This window comes from Cordyceps fumosorosea (assembly GCF_001636725.1).
Source record: "Cordyceps fumosorosea ARSEF 2679 chromosome Unknown scaffold_11, whole genome shotgun sequence".
NCBI classification, from domain to species: domain Eukaryota; kingdom Fungi; phylum Ascomycota; class Sordariomycetes; order Hypocreales; family Cordycipitaceae; genus Cordyceps; species Cordyceps fumosorosea.
Genome location: NW_017387311.1, coordinates 179,748 through 196,612, shown reverse-complemented (window position 1 = coordinate 196,612; position 16,865 = coordinate 179,748). Strand labels below are relative to the sequence as shown.

Below are 16,865 nucleotides of genomic sequence, written 5' to 3'. Positions count from 1 at the left end.
GACAACTCAAACTATTGAGTTGGTGTGCTTGTAAAGAGAATTCAACAAAGTAAACTTTCAAAGATAACCTACAAAGTGCCAAGATATGCTTCCATGTTGACTTGATCAACAAGACGGTATGCAGCTGGTTCTTGAATTTTGCATCCCACTCACAGCCACCACCATCACCACCAGTCGACGCTCAACCCGAAACGACTTCAGCTCAGCAGGTACAATCCAGTGCATTTTGTTGCGGCGGCCGCCTTGACATATGCACCTGCACCCCGCCGATACGAGAAAATTATTTTTTTTCCTCTGCAAAAAAAAAAAAAAAATTTAAGCAAGAGAAAAAAAAACGGTTAGCGGATCAGCTCACGCCTTCGCGCCAACCTGGAGCAGACCAACGGCCGAGTCTAGTCCAAATCACGGCAAAGCATCAAACCTAGTTTCAGCCGGATGCGTTTCCTGCTCTCTTCCGCCGATGCCGACCCGGAAGACTAGTTAGATGAGAGACGACAAGAATGCTGGGCTAAATTCCAACATGGCAATTGTCATGAAACCCCCTGTTTCTCAGTGGCGTGTTAGCAAAGTGCATTCTCCTCTGCAACCCTGGGCTCCGACTTGGGGAGGTATAGTAGAGAATAAGTTGAAAACTTGCTTCGTTGGAGCAGGTAGCATTTCAACGGCTTCATGCAAGCGAGCCGTGTGTGGCGTCGGCTTGCATAATAACAAGGGACACTGCAGACAACAGCTGGTCGGGTGTGTGAGAGTCTTGTCTGTGAGCCCCCTCCTCTCCCCTCACCCCATCCGCTTGCGGACCAGAACCGAACCATGAACATGATGTGCGCCAAGGGTCCTTTTCGCCTTAGCCCATATCGAGCTCCTTGTATTGCGATTGGCCGATGGGGCACACCGGACCATTCCGAGCCACCCAGCCAGCCCAGGCCCAAGCTTGCTGCCCTCCGTGTAAGAGCCAGAGCACAGCGGCTCATTGTATAAGAGAGTGGCCACTGCCCGTCGCCTGAAAGGAAATGCTGCGTGCCTTTTCTTTTCCTCCAGTGCGACTTTTTCCTTCGCTTCTTTGAATATACTTTGTGTCCCCTACAAAGCTGCAGCCACACACATCATTCATCATGGCAGTCACCGCCGTCCAGGACTCCCCTCCCCCAATCCCGGCCACCATCGACGTAGGCGCCGGCAGTACCAATCGCTACAGCAAGGAAGGCCGCGATCATCCCATCCCCAGCCAGTACAAGAACACCCTGACCGTTGTCGTCGGCGAGTTCTGTGGCACCTTCATGTTCCTCCTCCTCTCCTTCATCGGTACCCAGGCCGCCCTCGACACCAACAACCCGAGTGACCTCCAGGCTCGGCCCCTCGCCCCGTTCAGCCTCATGTACATTGCCGCCTCCTTCGGCACTGCCCTCGCTGTCAATGTCTGGATCTTCTTCCGCGTCACCGGCGGCATGTTTAACCCGGCCGTAAGTTATTCTTTGGTAAAAGGGTAGCCTGTAAGTCCCGCAAAGTTGACAAACAATGTACAGGTCACACTCGGTCTCGTTCTAGTCGGCGCCGTCTCGCCTCTTCGAGGTCTCGCCGTATTCCCTACCCAGATCGTCGCCGGCATCGCCGCCGCTGCCGTCGCCGACGGTCTCCTCCCGGGCCCTCTCGGCGTCGCCAATACCCTCGGTGACGGCACCAGCATCGTCCGTGGCCTCTTCATCGAGATGTTCCTCACCGCCCAGCTCGTTCTGACCGTCTACTTCCTCGCCGTCGAGAAACACCGCGCCACCTTCCTCGCGCCAATCGGCATCGGCCTCGCTGTCTTCATCGCCCATATTTGCGGCACCAACTTCACCGGCACCGGCATCAACCCGGCCCGCTCCTTCGGCCCGGCCGTCATCACAGGCTTCACAGGCTACCAGTGGATCTACTGGCTCGGCCCGTTCATGGGCTCCGGCGTGGCCTACGGGCTCTACACCTTCCTCACCTGGGTCGATTACAAGACGGCCAACCCGGGCCAGGATGACGACGACCTGGAGAAGGGCCGGACCCACCACTCGCCGGAGCGGCCAGGCAGCGGCGAGAAGCGCCCGCTTTCCAGGAGCACTGACGGCACTGCTGCGCCTAGCTTGCCATAAATCTCGCCAAAAGGAGTCCATGTCGGTGAAAACATGCACAGGCTTGTGCAAACGTCTTGTGGAAGTTCATAATAAATCTGGGTTGTCAGGTATTAGCACGCATTAGGCATGAATAGGTGTGAAGGAGGGTGGGACAGAAGGAACCGTTGAGTTCCTGCAGAAGTAGCGCAGTTTAGAAGAATCCTAATGATAATTCGATTTCAGCTCGGGCACCTACCAGTCGCTATACTTCATTACCATCATCGCCCTGTCACAACACGTATAGCAAGGCACGTACCTTTCAGCGTTCTTCTCCTCGCTCTTCTCCATAATGGTCTCCTGCAAGTTGATCGTCGGTGCCGTGCTCGCATCCTCGTCTGTGGCCACGACCGCCTCATCCGGCTCCTCCCTCGTCTGGCGCTGGCGAAACTACGCCAATGCGAGCCCCGTCTCCCCGGTCGACCAGCCTGTCACGATCCATGTGCCGCCTGACACCGACATCTGGCGACCCGCTCCCGACCGCAACAACTTCACCGCGCCTTTCCTTTACACCACCGTGCCCGCCGCCTCTTTTCTAAGCGCCCGCGTCACCGTCGCCGCGCCGTGGCGCACGCTCTACGACCAGGGCGGCCTCGTCCTCGCCTTTCCATCCCGCGAAGCATTCGCGGCGCGCTCCATCAAGGCCGGTATCGAGTTCACTGACGGCGCGCCTGCGCTCGGCGTCGTCGGCACCGACACCCTGTCGGATTGGAGCTTGAGCCCGCTCTTGGAGCGGCAGACAGGAGGAAACCAGACGGCCACGGTCACGATTGAGCGCCAGGGCACCGATGCGTGGGTGTACGTGCTGGAAGACGGGGGTAGGACGAGGCGCCAGCTGCGGCAGGTAACTTGGGCGTTCAGCAGATATGACGGCCGGGCCGGGCAGATGGTGCATGTGGGCATCTACGGCGCAAAGCCGACGCGGGAGAGTCCCCCGTCGGACCCCTTGACCAAGCTTCCGGTCAGCCTTTTCGACTTTGAGCTGGTCCTTAAGAAGTAGACGATTGATGTTTGTTTCTATGCGAGTTTTCCCTTTTGCGACCATGCGTTGTCCGTGTATCTTGCTCTTTTCTGGATACTTTCCTGCCGTTGTGCTTTTGTGCTTGTCTGTATTCCGTGAGCTTGTTAGCATGTATATGTCTCACAAGCATTTCTCAATGGATATCTTAGTATTAAAGTTGCTCTGCATCCATTTATTAGAACTTACGAAGCACCCGGACGACGTCGTATTGCCAGCGCGACTCTACAGCCCAGCAGCACTTGCCCACAGGTTGCTCCCCACAGAGTCCCCTATCTGCCCGGAACTTTCTCGCATCAAGCTCTCGAAAAATGCAAATTCAACGCCTTGAAGCGCCCATTGATCAGCTTCCTCTGTTGGCAATGACGACGCCGCAGGCATATAGTTCTCGTTGGCAGAGGGAATAGACAGGGTCCTGAAGGCAGCAGATCCTTGATGCCTGGCGGCTGCACTCCCAGTAGGACCCGTGTTACCTGTCTGCCCTAGGAACTGCGAAACGTTGCTCATAGAGTCTTCAGCGTCGACACCCTCAAAAACCATCTGGCCGTCTTTGGAGATAGTAATTACTCCGAAGCAGGGGACAAAAAACCGTATCGGTTCCGCGTCATGAGACCTGGCAGTGCCGGTACCAGTATCGTCAGGCGTATTGGTGTCAGAGTGGAAGCCCAGATCAGTATCTATTGCCAACAGTTGTCGGATCATCTTGGCCGCCGGGTTCTTTGACTCGCTACCGTCCGCTGGTACGTCTCTTTCCAAGGCTTCCAACACCTGCTCGATCATGGCGCGATCCGACAGCCGCTGGTGGGCTAGGCAAGGACCGCCTCCGTGTCTCTTGATGTAGAGATGCATGAGTAGCAGAGTAAGAGAAGACATCAAGGCCAAGAAGTCGAGGAGTCGGCAGTGTGAGAGAAACCCGTCTTCGAAAATATTATTCAGACACCGCGTCAAGATGTCGCGGCTAGCACTGATGCACGTATTGCGGCTATAGTCGTAGCGACTCGAGTCGGCTGCCGAACCGATCATCATATAGGGTAAGTGAGTTTGGTGTAATAAATAATAGTGGTATATCTGGTTGATCAGACGCCGGGACTCCCAGAACCGTTGTGTGCTGGTAAGGGAATCTTTCCAGGCTGGTTCAAGCCACCACCAGCTCGGCATGTTGTTGGCGGCCTTTTGCAGATCTGCATCGATGTTCTGTGTAAGCTCAAAGTCCCCTGCGGTGGGCTCACGGTCATTCCGCTCTAGGATCCGACCAGCTGCAAACGCATGCCGGCGTTCGAGTTGACCCATGGCTGTGTCCTGGCTGAGGGTTGGTTCATTCATCATGGACGAATCAGGCGAGGCAAGTGGCAGTCCTAGCATGAGGCTGAACAGGCGGTCTATGTGTACAATGCGGTGCCAGAGGAACCGAGGATCCAGGATGCAGCTCGACTGAATTGATTTGATGCTGAGCGCTCGATAAGGACGGCGGTGGATGCCTAGCCCTTGCGCAATGCTAACGATGTGTCGGTGGGCAAGCCAGACGCGGCGCAAATTTCCTTGATTGGCTTGGTATATGCTGTCGAGAATCAGACACGTCATGCCCTCGCTCGTGTCCAGCATCATGTTGCTAGCGCCGACGATGCTCATGGCAGTGGTGGCTAGGCGAGCCATGATAGCCTTGGGGGGCTCGTCGGAGAGGGCCTTAAGCTTGGCCAGCGTGTCGCTCCGGGCTTGCTGTAAGACATTAGCAAGGACGAGCATCTGCTCTGCGATGACGGCGGGGTGTGAATCGATGGTCTGCCGGGTATGCAGCAAATGGTAGTCCATTCGCTCATGAGCTGGAAGGTCAATCCAGTCGTCAATATCGCGATAAGAATGAAACATGGTCAGGTAGTTGTTCAAAAACGTCGTGCTTGAATCGACGAGAACCTGGACATATGTTTCGTTAGGATAGGCCGCCAGCAGGATCCTCGACATTTCACGGGCCTTTGTGTTGGTCGTAGTTGGCGTCGGGGCTATGACAAACTGAGGGTGAGGCGGAGTGTGTGGTGACGAAGCAGGCGTGCTGAAGCTGTCCTCATATACAAGGAAGCCTGGTATAGCAGGTCCATCCACTGGTCCCTAGTGAAGTAAGGTTAACGTTTGCGTGCTGTGAACGGCCATGGATACCTACGGGCGAGGGCCTTGCCCCTGCGTTCCCAGACACGGCCAACGACTCGACGCTGCTGGTCTCAGATAAAGGCTGCTTGGCTAGCTTGGCAATCATGGCCTCCATGCGCAGGAAGCGATCGCCAACGAGCCTGCTGCTGCGCTCTGGCGTCGTCTGGTCGGGGAATTCTTGGCGAACGCATTCCCGGGAGCGGCGGGAGCAGCTGATGCACGTGGCATCGCTTGGGGATGAGAATATGCATCGGATTTTGCGGCGCTTGCACTCCCAGCAGCTGCGGGTTCCCTTTCTCGTCTTCCGCCGCCTTTCCTGGCGCGCGTCGCGAGAGCCTCCGTCAGCAGCCGTCATTTGGTCGGAGCAGGCTAGGAGAACCAATTCCGAGGGCGGACCGAGCGGCGAGGGGGCAAAAGAGATTGTGGCTCGATGGCCAAGAAAATGTAGCGAATGACGACTGTTTGCGAGTCTAGGCAAGAGCCCTGTCGCTTAATGGGAGATACAATGTGGTGGTTTGTGATCCGTGAGCTTGGTAGAGGTTGTAAGAAGCAAACGCCGAACGGCGGAGTTTGGCGAGTGGACTTGTTTTATACAGTAACTAGGTGCAAGAGACAGCCTCGCCGACTTCCCTTCCGAGCCAGCTGGAAGTGCCGGAGTCAGCCAGGAATCGATCATGTGAGAAGTTCGAAAAAGAAAAGGGACTATATGATTATTTTTGGTTCTAATTTTTCTTTCTTCCCACCGTACTTCACTTTCCTATACTTGTACTGCCACAGTGTGTGTGGCATGATACACCCGCTTTGCTGACGGAGCGTAGAGGGCCTGCACACTTGTCGCCCCCACAGCCGCCTCATCATTTACACTGTTTCGGTAAAACGATGAGGAAAAGAAGATATACAGGTGCAATAAACTGTCCGATTCTAGGTCGGGGGCGTCGACATGGCAACATCTTCCGCCGAGAAAGCAGAGCTGGTGGTGGCTACTTGCAACTCGGACCTCTGTGGTGATATTCGTCCGCCGTTCGGGCGAACACACTTACATACAACTCGCCGACAGGAGACGACGTTGGCTGGCCGTCATGCACAACACAACTCGGAGTTCCTCTTGTAATCCTTGTCCGCTATTTCCGTCCTCGTATTACCAATATGCCCTTGCGGACATTCCTTGAACTCGTAAAACCACAAATGCCACAGCGAGTGGCTCGCAAGCTGGGGACAGCCTTATCTGCGCTGACATATAAGTCATGTCTTGTGCCGGATGTCCTGTTATCTTGACGTTTAAATAGCTCTCCTTCTCCGCTCATTATTTTGCAAATATACTAGTTGTTCGCGTGTTGGGAGGTGACAAAGTTCATCATGTCGACGGCAAGCAACACTACCATGGCAGCGCCAGAACGCACTGGCAGCAAGGCAGACGACGCTCCGCACCAACACCACGCAGGAGCCGCAGATTCGGAGAAGAACCTCTCGGATGAAGAAAAAGTGACCATCAAGCCACAAGAGCAAAATGACGACGACTACCCGCAGGGATTGACACTATTCTTCCTTACCTTGGCTCTGGCCCTGGGCATGTTCATGATGGCCTTGGACAATGTAGGTTTTCTCACGGATCGACATATAAACCTAGCAGAATGCTGAACTCAAGTCAAATTCTCCAGACCATCGTTGCGACCGCGATTCCCAAAATCACCGACGAGTTTCACGGCCTCTCCGACGTCGCCTGGTACGGCTCTGCCTACTTCATGACCGCCGGCGGCTTCCAGCCGCTCTGGGGCAAGGCCTATAAGTACTTCCCCCTCAAGACCACCTACCTCGTTGCCTTCTTCATCTTCGAGCTCGGCAGCCTCGTCTGCGGCGTTGCCCCGACCTCCACCGGCTTCATCGTCGGCCGAGCCGTCGCCGGCGTTGGCGCCGGCGGCATCGGCTCCGGAAGCTACACCCTCCTCGCCTTCGCCGTGCCCCCGCGCCGCCGGCCCCTCTACACTGGCATCATCGGCGCCTCCTACGGCGCCGCCTCGGTCGTCGCCCCGCTGATCGGCGGCGTCTTCGCCGACCGCGTCACCTGGCGCTGGTGCTTCTACGTCAACCTGCCCATCGGCGCCGTCTCCGGGGCCATCATCCTGCTCTTCTTCCGCACGCCGGCGCTCGCGAAGCCCGCGGTGGCAACGCGCCGCGAGAAGGCGCTGCAGATGGATCCGGTGGGCGTGGCGCTCGCGATGGGCGCGGTGATCGCGTTCGTGCTCGCCATGCAGGCCGGCGGGCAGACGGACCCGTGGAGGTCGTCCAAGGTGGTCTGGCTGCTCGTCGGGTTCGTCTTGATCGTCGCGGCATTTGTGGGCTGGGAGGTGTACAGCGGCAGCCGGGCCATGGTCGAGTCGCGGCTGATGAAGATGAACTTTGTCTGGGTCAATGCCGCATACTCGTTCCTGGTGGTGGCGTCCTTCTTCACAATCGTCTACTTTTTGCCCGTCTACTTTCAGAGCATCGACAACGTCAGCCCCATCATGTCAGGGGTCAGGAACATTCCATTCATCCTGGCGGCCATCATTGGAAGCGTCCTCGTGGGAGCGAGCATAGCCAGCAATGGCATCTCTACGCCGCTGATGGCTGCGGGAGCAGTGCTCGGGACCGTTTCCTGCGGGCTACTCTATACCTTCGATATAGGCACTCCAATGGGCAAATGGATTGGGTTTCAAATTCTTGCTGGAGCAGCGTATGGCGGTGCATTCCAGATTCCCATTATCCATGCACAAGGCACAGCAAAGCCAGAGGATCTATCCGCCATCACTGGCATCATAATGTGTAAGTTGTTAGAGTTGAGCCCCGTATTTTCCACTCTCGTACTTACTTTTACTTTCCTTTTTAGTCTTTCAAACACTAGGTGCCGCAATGGTGCTTTCTTCAGCACAAGCCGCTTTCGCCAATAGACTGATCCAAGTCGTGACGGCTGCGGTCCCGAGCATCCAACCAGCGGCTCTACTGGCCACGGGAGCGACACAGATCAGAGTTGTCTTTCCTCCCGACCTGCTTCCTACTATCCTTGCCGGTTACATGGCTGGTATCAAGGTTGCATTTGCTATTACCATCGGTGCCACCGGATTGGCGCTTTGTTTTCTGCCCTTCGGAGACTGGAAGCGCCTAGATCCAAAAGCTTTGGAGAGTGTTGGAGCAGCTGTTTGATCGAAAATCGCACAGTACGCCCTCAGTTGGAGAATCTCCGCACAATGGTTTCTTTTGGATGTTTGACTAGTTAGAATCTCAGCCCAAGTCTTCGCGCAAGGCATTACTTTTTAAGATCTATTATAATTATCGCGACACAGTTTCATTACTTTTTGACCCTCACGTTATTTTGTCCGCTGAGCATGCACAAGAGTGTAAAAAACGCTCATTGATTCCATGGCCTGAAGCCCTATCTGATGATATTATCGTCAGTAATATTGCATGGCGCGGTTCCTAGACACCAAGTATATACAATGTGCAGCCTATGAAAGTCCAGAGACTTAGCCTGGCAGTACATAATCGCCGCAATTAGTGTGTCCAAGGCCCCTTACACCAGCTCGTCTATTCGCAGAAATTCAAGTCTTTTTCCCATGCCCCCTCTTTCCGTCTCCCGGAATGAAATAAAAAATCATATTGCATCATTTCGTGCCCAAAAACATGTGCAGCTTTAGGCCTGAACAGCGTACTCGCGCTTGAACATGTCGTCGACCTTGGTGAGGTAGTAGGCGCCGGGGATGATGGTAGAGGTCTCACCCTTGGGGGTGTAGTCCTTCTGGAGATGGGCCTGCTTACGAAGGTTGCACATCTCGTCGTAGGTAGCGGGAGGGACGGCACGGCGGGCTTCGAGTCTGGCGGGGATGTCGAGAACCTTGGAAATGTTCTCAACACTGCCGTTGACGCGGAAGGACATGAAGGAGGCAGCGAGACCGGAGCCGTAGCTAAACAGGCCAATGCGCTTGCCCTCAAGGTCCTTGGCAGGGACAAGAGAGAGAAGACTGGCAAGACCACCCCAGACACTGGCGCAGTACATGTTGCCGCACATGGTGGCAACCTGGATGGCGGGGTTGACACGCTCCTGGAAGCGCTTCTTGGTGAGGGCCATGAAGGTCTTCTCGACGGCCTTGTCGGTCAGAGACTTCTCGTAATCCATATCGCGGAGCTCGGGGGCAACCTCGCCAAAGGCGGGGAGGTCGGCGTTGGCGAGGAAATCGTGGTACAGAAGACGAGCGTAGGACTTCTGGACCAGCTTGCACGTGGGGGCGTGGAAGGTCATGTAGTCAAAGCGGTCGAGCGATGTCTTGCCCTCCTCGCCATTGGCAACTCCGTTGCCGTTAATGTGCTGTTTAGCCTCGCGTTTGCAGTAGTCGCGGTAGGCGGCATCAAGGGCCTTGGTGTAGCAGTTGATAGAGTAGTGGCCATCGACGTAGGGGTACTCGGAGGTCAGATCAGGCTTGTAAAAGTCATAAGCATGCTGCATGTAGGTGCCACGAAGGCCAGGCTCGGCAACGACGGGGGCGTTGGGGCCGACAAGCATGGCGACGACACCAGCACCACCAGTAGGGCGAGCAGCACCCTTGGCGTAGAGGGCAATATCGCCACAAACGACAATGGCGTCACGGCCGTCCCAGGCAGAGGACTCGACCCAGTTAACCGAGTTGAAGAAGGCGTTGGTACCGCCGTAGCAGGCATTGATGGTGTCGACACCCTCGAGGCTTGTGTTGTCGCCGAAGAGCTGCATGAGAACCGACTTGACCGACTTGGACTTGTCGAGGATGGTCTCGGTGCCAACCTCGAGGCGGCCAACCGAGTTGACATCGATTTTGTACTTCTTGAGGAGGTTCGAAGTGACGGTCAAGGCCATGGAGTAGATGTCTAAAGTAGTCAAAGGGTCAGCTTGACGTGCCTCTTTGCAAATAGTCGGTGCGGAAAGCGGTGTCGGAAGCAGGAGGGGTGGGTGGTACCTTCGCGGTCGTCGCAGAAAGCCATCTTGGTCTGACCGAGACCAATGGTGTACTTGCCAGCAGCAACACCGTCGAACTTCTCGAGCTCGGTCTGCTCAACATACTAGAAGGAAGAAGTTGTTAGTATTTGGTGATTGTAGAGCTGATGGCGGCCCAACCCAGCACCCTCAGTGGCGATAGAGGGGTCATTTTGGAGGGGTAGGGGTCCAGCGACAAGAGCATACCTGGCTGGGGAAGTAGATTTCGATGGCCTTGATGCCAATGTTCTGAGGACGAGCAGCCATTTTGAAAGGGTATAGGAGGACGTAGCCGGTAGAAGACAAAAGAGGTAGAGAAGCAAGAGACAATTGAGGAGGACAAGTATTGTTGTAAAGGGGGGGATGTGGGAAGGTTATTATTGTCGAGGACTTGAGCTAGTGGATGTGGAGAGTAGGAGTGTGCTTGGGTGGCATCGCTACAGGATTTTCACCGCCCTTTATTTACCAGCAGCCCCCAGCCCAAGACGAGCAGCCCGACGAGAGAAGAAAATGCTCCGAATTGGCAGTAAAGCGGATTCTGCCAGGGGCTGCCATTTCTTTGGTGGGGTTGGGTGAGGTTGGTGCAGTGGTTAGGGGAAGTCAACGAGCGTCGAGATTCATCAACAAAGCGCTCCAAGCAAACCCCCAGCGAGTCGGCTGGTGGGAACAGTGGCCACCAAACTTTGTCACAAAGGCTCCACCACCGATTATCTACAGTGCATCCACTGTACTAGTTAGCGCTAGGTCATTGATACCGTGCCTCGTACTCCGTGCCCGAACTAAGGTGCTTCTCTCTCGCTCACTGCAGCCACGAGTATTCGTACAGCAATCGGTTGCTCATGCCAATTCCACTCGCTTTTGGTCAACACGGCATACTCGTTACGCAGATTGTTTGCTTCTCTGCTTCCCGAAGTCATGCGTTTCATGACGTGCCTACAAGCTGACACTGGCCATCATCCCATCTCCCCATCGCAAACGCCACCAAGACCATAGCCCCAGCCGCTCGCCTCTTCATCACCATCATGTCTCATTTCCCGCCCGCATCCGTTGCCGTTGACGCGGTAATGACCCCATCTCGCATCCGCCGCCGAGCTCGAGCCGTAATCGCTCGCAAACGCTGGCAGTCTCGCCCACAACATCGGCAAAGCGAGCTCAAAAGACAGAAATCTAAACCAAGACATTTAAAATCTGACAAAAAGCATGTCTCGAAAGCCTCAATCAAGGAGCTGTGTCAACTACGTCAAGCATCGCCAATTCCTGAGATCGCGTGCACCTGCCCGTTCCCACCCGTATTCGTACAGACGGCGGAGGCTAGCTGTTGCCGAAGAACTGGCGGCTGCCTGCAGAGATCGGTCGCATGAAAACCGAAAAACTCGCCCTGAACCTTGTCTCGGATAGGCTAGGCTGCCCGGCCCTGCACAGGGAGGGTCCAGCCGAGTCCCTCAGAACTTTGCCCAGCCTCGCCCGGAGCGGTTGAGCCTCACAGCCATATACATGATAATACGAGTCTGGCGAGATACTGTCAAAGACTCGTTCTCCATCACCATCTTACACGCTCTCCATGCGACGCGTCATGTTTTAGCTTTTGCTAAAACGTCACGCGGGTAGATATGGGGACTTGGTAGTCTCAATTTACACGAGTCCGCATAACTATAACGTCGTGCTGCTACGTTGTGTTACAAGATCATGTGTATAGGCATGTGACGCCTGATAGTAACAAATTAGGAAAGACGCATCAACTCCGCAGCGACCGCGAATCAGCCAGGCTACATATCAGTAGCCGCCAGGCCACTATTCAGCGCAGTCGCGCCAACTAGTAAACAATACATTGACAACTGCAACGCCACGCAGCACACATGGCCTCATAATGCGAGATGTTTGTGACATTGATAACGCGATTGGCCAGTCGGATACAGTAACCAACTACTAGTACATGCTGCGGAATGCAGCTACTTGTGCTTTGCATCTTCCTAATTTCATATTACGCAACAGTCTATTTTCTGTTCGGCAACTTGCCTCTTCAATATCGCATCTCCAAGGCAGTCGGGATTCGTAAACTTGTTTCAAGTCATCTCGAAATCGCACGGATCCGGGTTGGCTCGTGTTCGCTTGGATCGGCTCCGAAAACCGGCACAACGGAGCAAACCGTAGCAGCGAACGTTAACGAACTTGCAATATTTCATCCTCGAAACATCTTCAAAAGAAGCATTCGAATCGCGCACTGAAAAATGCCACTTCATTTGAGGGTTGCGATTTTGCCTCGATCGGTTGGATGGCTCCTCTCCTTGGCTGCTCGGCGCACCATCGGACTTGGGGTCAGCAAGCTCCAAAAGCCCACACACCACACACCCTACACTCGAGCGCTTTATCAGATCATCTCTCCTGCAACGTCATGACCTCTCCACAGGTTTAGCCAAATGCCTCATGTGGGGGGTATGAGATATAACTGCTCCTTTCTTTCGCTTTTTTATGCGCGATTAAACTCTTGTCAGCATTGTTGATCCCAGCGTGCTGCTGTCAGAGCTGAGATCTGGATCATCACATCATGGCTGCCCCGCCAGCATGCGATGTGCTGGTCGTCGGGAGCGGCAACGCGGGCTTCTCTGCAGCACTCTCAGCAAGCCAATTCGGAGCAAAAAAAGTCGTCTTGATAGACAAGTGCCCCGAGGATTGGGCAGGCGGTAATTCGTTCTTTACAGCAGGTGCGTATCGCGTTGCGCATGATGGGCTGAAAGATGTCCTCCCACTAGTGAGCAACGTGTCCGAGGAGCAAGCTGCCAAGATTCAGCTCGCCCCATATACCGAAGATGATTTTCTCAGCGATATCCGTCGTGTTTGCGAGGATAAGTCCGACCTAACACTCTCTTACGCGCTTGTATCCGAGTCGAACGCGGCAGTCAAGTGGCTTGCTGCTAACGGCATTCGCTTTGCCCTCTCGTTCAACCGACAGGCGTATGAGGTCGATGGAAAGATCAATTTTTGGGGTGGTCTATGTCTGAAAACGCTTGAAGGCGGTAAAAGCCTGATTGAAGACCACAGGGACGCGGCGCGCAAGCAGGGAATAGAAGTCTACTTCTCAACGGAGCTCCTTTCTCTACGTCATGCGGTGGATGGGGAGCATATCACGGCGGGTGTCAGGAATAACGAGAAAGAGACGAGCATAACGGCTGGAGCTGTGATACTAGCGGCTGGAGGCTTTGAAGCCAACTCGGCGATGCGCAGCCGCTTTCTTGGCCCAGGCTGGGACAAGGCTGCCGTTCGCGGCACACCGTACAATACCGGTGAAAGCCTTGAGCTCGCGCAGGATTCGCTCGGTGCACAACCTGTAGGTGATTGGGCCGGTTGCCACTCCGTTGCCTGGGATGCCACGCACGCCGACCCGAACAAGGGTGATCGTCTGGCCTCGAACGAGTATACCAAGTCCGGCTATCCACTTGGCTTGATGCTCAACATTCACGGCCGGCGCTTCGTCGACGAAGGGGAGGATCTGCGCAACTACACTTACGCCAAGTTTGGCCGAGCCATCCTCGAGCAGTCTGCTCACACAGCCTTTCAGGTCTGGGACGCGCAGACGAGCGGGTGGCTGCGCGCCGAGGAATACCGCGGAGAGCGTGCCGAGCGACTCGAAGCCGATACGCTCGAGGGACTCGCGGAGCTTTGTGCGCCGCGCGGCCTCGTTGACGAGGATGCCTTTTGCAAGACCATCCGCGCGTACAACGACGCCGTGCACGCACGGCCCGCCGACGCCGCGGCCGCGTGGAACCCGGCGGTCAAGGACGGCCTGTCGACGGGGACGCGGCTCGAGCTGCCCAAGTCCAACTGGGCGCTCGCGGTGGACACGCCGCCGTTTCTGGCCGTCAAGGTGACGTGCGGCATCACGTTTACCTTTGGCGGCCTGCGCGTGGACCCTGCTACGGCACAGCTCATCGGCGCGGACGGGGAGCGGATCCCCGGCGTCTACTGCGTGGGTGAGATGCTAGGCGGGCTCTTTCACGGCAACTATCCGGGGGGCAGCGGCCTGACTTCTGGGACGGTTTTTGGGAGGAGGGCCGGCAGGGCGGCGGCCGCGCATGTCGGCGGACGGGCTGCCAGTGTAGTGTCGCGGGCGGCACGGTGACGGAGCAGAGTGGGAAGACGGCTTCGTGGAGTCGTCAGGTATATTTTAAGACTTTATAAAAGATAAAACGCCGATTCTATGCAATGCTATATTCTAAGGGGTGGCATATCCCGAATCTGAGGAGCCTCGACTGTCGCGCTTTCCTTGTTGGCCTTTAACTGCTTTGGCCTTCGTGGCCACTGCCGCAGCCTCTTGCTTCTGCTTCTTCCCTTTTTCTCTCTTCTCGGCCTTTTCATCCTCGCCGCCTCCTTCCTGGGTCTCGTCTGCTTCGTCCCCATCCTTCTCACCGTCCTCACCCTGACCCTCCTCTTGGTTCTCGTCCGCATCCTGGTCCTCGCTCTCATTCTCGTCTTCCGTTTCCTCCTTCACCCTCTTCGACTTCTTCTTTTCCTTCTTCTTGCTCTTCTTGTTCTTCTTACCCTTCTTCTCTTTCTCCTCCTTCTCTTTCTTTTCTTTGTCGTTTCGCTCCTTCTCCTCCTTTTCTTTCTTCTCCTTCTCCGCCTTGTCCTTCTTGTCCGCACGCATTTGCACTACCCAACCCTCGACGGCGTCGACGGCCGTCTGGGAAGAGCGCTTGTGGCGCAGAAGCAGGCCCTGGATCTCGGCGGGGCTGAACTCGTTCGGGGGGATGCGGCGGCCAAATTCTTTGGCAAGGACGGCGACCTCGTCGATAAGGGTCTCTTTGCCCTTGTTCTCCTTGCTGCCGGCACCGTCGGCAAGTTCGCCGTCAAAAGGCATGTAGATAGCCTTGAAGATGGACTCGCTCATGTCGGCGTCGGCGAGTTGGAAGGGGATGATCATGTCGACGCGACCGGGACGGATGAGGGCCTTGTCGAGGCTCTCAAGGTGATTGGTGGTCATGATGAGGACTCGGCCTTCTTGTGCAGCGACGCCGTCGAGGATGTTGAGCAGCGCAGAGAGGGAAAGCTGGCCCTGCCCCGTCGGCGCATTGTCGCTGCCGCCACCCTCCTTGTCGTCGTCATCTTTCTTGGTCTCGCGCGTCTTGGAGAGGCCAGCGGTGTCAATATCTTCGAGCAGGACGATGCAGTTGGTGGGGAGCTCGGCAAAGAGCGACGCCAGGTTCTCCTCGGTGGCGGTGAGGGAGCTCAAGCTGACAATGTAAATCTTCATGCGAAAGTAGCCGGCGAGGGCGACGCTAAGGGAGCTCTTGCCGGTGCCGGGCGGGCCGTAGAGCAGGTAGCCGCGGCGGTAGGGGATGCCACGGTTGGCGTACCAGCGGCGGGTAGCGGGGTCGAGGTAGTCGCCGGCGTCGGCGATGATGTCGGCCTTGACCTTGTCGGGGAGGATGACGGTGGAGAAGTCACGGTTGGGGCGGGACATGCAGCGCTGCCAGTAGCTGTCGGTGCCGTAGGTGGATACGGAGCTGGTGGCGCGGTAGATCACGGTCTTCCTGTCGTCCTTTTTGAGATAGAGCAGGCGGGCGTCGGCGAGAAGACGCTTGAGGACTGCCGGGTCGCGGCCGAGGCAGCTGACGCAGAGCTCCTCCTGCTCGCTGGGGTTGCGCAGGCTGATCTTGTCCTTGGTCTGGCGGCGGGAGAAGCGCAGGGGCACGCCGCGGTACCAGAACCAGTGAGTTCCGGCCGAGGGAGTGTAGTGGAGGACGTGCTTGCCGCGGTTTTTGGCGAGCGCGGTGTCTTGGTCGTCGTCGGCAGCGGCGACGTCACGGGTACTTCCCTCAGTCTCGTCCTCGTCTTCGCCGCCACTCTCGTCATGCGCGCGGTAGAGGTATTCGCTGCGGGAGTAGACGGAGGTGTTTACGACGAAGTTGCGGGTGCGGTGGCAGAAGGGCTGGCGCGTCATCCACCACATGAGGATGTTGTAGGTCTCGTCGTCGGTGTGGACGGTGAAGGAGGACATGAAGCTGGCCTCGACCTGGTTCATGACGGTGTCGCAGACGTAGCGCCAGGAGAGGGCGACAGCGACGGCGGCGACGACGAAGGGCAGGTAACGGTTGAGGTCAGCGCCGAGGCTGGCGTTGAGGGTCGAGATGAGGACCGAGTAGCCAGGGAAGAAGTAGTTGAGGAGGGCGAATTGGGGGGAGGGGATGCCGGCGCTGTCGTTGCCGGGGACGGCGTGGCTGGCCTGTAGAGGATCCATGATGGTGATGGGCAAGAAAGTGTTGTGTGTGGTTGATAACGTGTGTTTGCGTGTTTGTACGCTGCGGTCTGGCAGCTGCCTGTTTGGACCCAGGCAGCACCAGATGCTGCTAAATGAGGGGAAGGATTGAGATTGAACGAGAGAAGAGCCTGAAGAAGAAGAGGATGAAAGGAGACAGAGGAGATGAGGAGGAATGAAAGAGTATTTGTAACTTTGAAAATTGAAGAATTCATACAGAGACGGAGGGAGGGGTGTGAATGTTGGTGTTGTTGCCTAACAACCCCCCCCGTCGGTTGCTTGTCGAGTCGCCCGCCGCAGCCTGGGAAGACGGTGTGGCTGATGCAGATGCTGGGC

General features: G+C 56.1%; 7 protein-coding genes across 7 annotated transcripts; 4 read left to right on the top strand and 3 right to left on the bottom strand.

Annotated features, from left to right (window-relative positions):
- Positions 1–1,112: 1,112 nt before the first annotated feature.
- ISF_04853 (Major intrinsic protein) lies at positions 1,113–2,120 on the top strand (the record flags this gene model as incomplete). The annotated part of the gene is made up of 2 exons (XM_018848458.1): positions 1,113–1,460; positions 1,524–2,120. The coding sequence occupies 2 exons, from the start codon at positions 1,113–1,115 to the stop codon at positions 2,118–2,120; spliced, it is 945 nt and encodes a 314-aa protein (XP_018704184.1).
- Positions 2,121–2,430: 310 nt separating this feature from the next.
- Positions 2,431–3,138, top strand: ISF_04852 (hypothetical protein; the record flags this gene model as incomplete). Its single annotated transcript, XM_018848457.1, has 1 exon — positions 2,431–3,138. One exon carries the CDS (start codon positions 2,431–2,433, stop codon positions 3,136–3,138), a length of 708 nt encoding a protein of 235 aa, XP_018704183.1.
- Positions 3,139–3,381: 243 nt separating this feature from the next.
- Positions 3,382–5,653, bottom strand: ISF_04851 (C6 zinc finger domain protein; the record flags this gene model as incomplete). Its single annotated transcript, XM_018848456.1, has 2 exons — positions 3,382–5,259; positions 5,312–5,653. The coding sequence occupies 2 exons, from the start codon at positions 5,651–5,653 to the stop codon at positions 3,382–3,384; spliced, it is 2,220 nt and encodes a 739-aa protein (XP_018704182.1).
- A 1,001-nt stretch (positions 5,654–6,654) lies between these two features.
- ISF_04850 (Major facilitator superfamily domain, general substrate transporter) lies at positions 6,655–8,478 on the top strand (the record flags this gene model as incomplete). The annotated part of the gene is made up of 3 exons (XM_018848455.1): positions 6,655–6,891; positions 6,957–8,100; positions 8,165–8,478. 3 exons carry the CDS (start codon positions 6,655–6,657, stop codon positions 8,476–8,478), a joined length of 1,695 nt encoding a protein of 564 aa, XP_018704181.1.
- A 487-nt stretch (positions 8,479–8,965) lies between these two features.
- On the bottom strand, positions 8,966–10,543 carry ISF_04849 (hydroxymethylglutaryl-CoA synthase; the record flags this gene model as incomplete). Its single annotated transcript, XM_018848454.1, has 3 exons — positions 8,966–10,170; positions 10,260–10,362; positions 10,484–10,543. 3 exons carry the CDS (start codon positions 10,541–10,543, stop codon positions 8,966–8,968), a joined length of 1,368 nt encoding a protein of 455 aa, XP_018704180.1.
- Positions 10,544–12,821: 2,278 nt separating this feature from the next.
- Positions 12,822–14,393, top strand: ISF_04848 (fumarate reductase flavoprotein subunit precursor; the record flags this gene model as incomplete). Its single annotated transcript, XM_018848453.1, has 1 exon — positions 12,822–14,393. The coding sequence occupies one exon, from the start codon at positions 12,822–12,824 to the stop codon at positions 14,391–14,393; it is 1,572 nt and encodes a 523-aa protein (XP_018704179.1).
- Positions 14,394–14,486: 93 nt separating this feature from the next.
- Positions 14,487–16,511, bottom strand: ISF_04847 (BCS1-like ATPase; the record flags this gene model as incomplete). The annotated part of the gene is made up of 1 exon (XM_018848452.1): positions 14,487–16,511. One exon carries the CDS (start codon positions 16,509–16,511, stop codon positions 14,487–14,489), a length of 2,025 nt encoding a protein of 674 aa, XP_018704178.1.
- Positions 16,512–16,865: the final 354 nt, after the last annotated feature.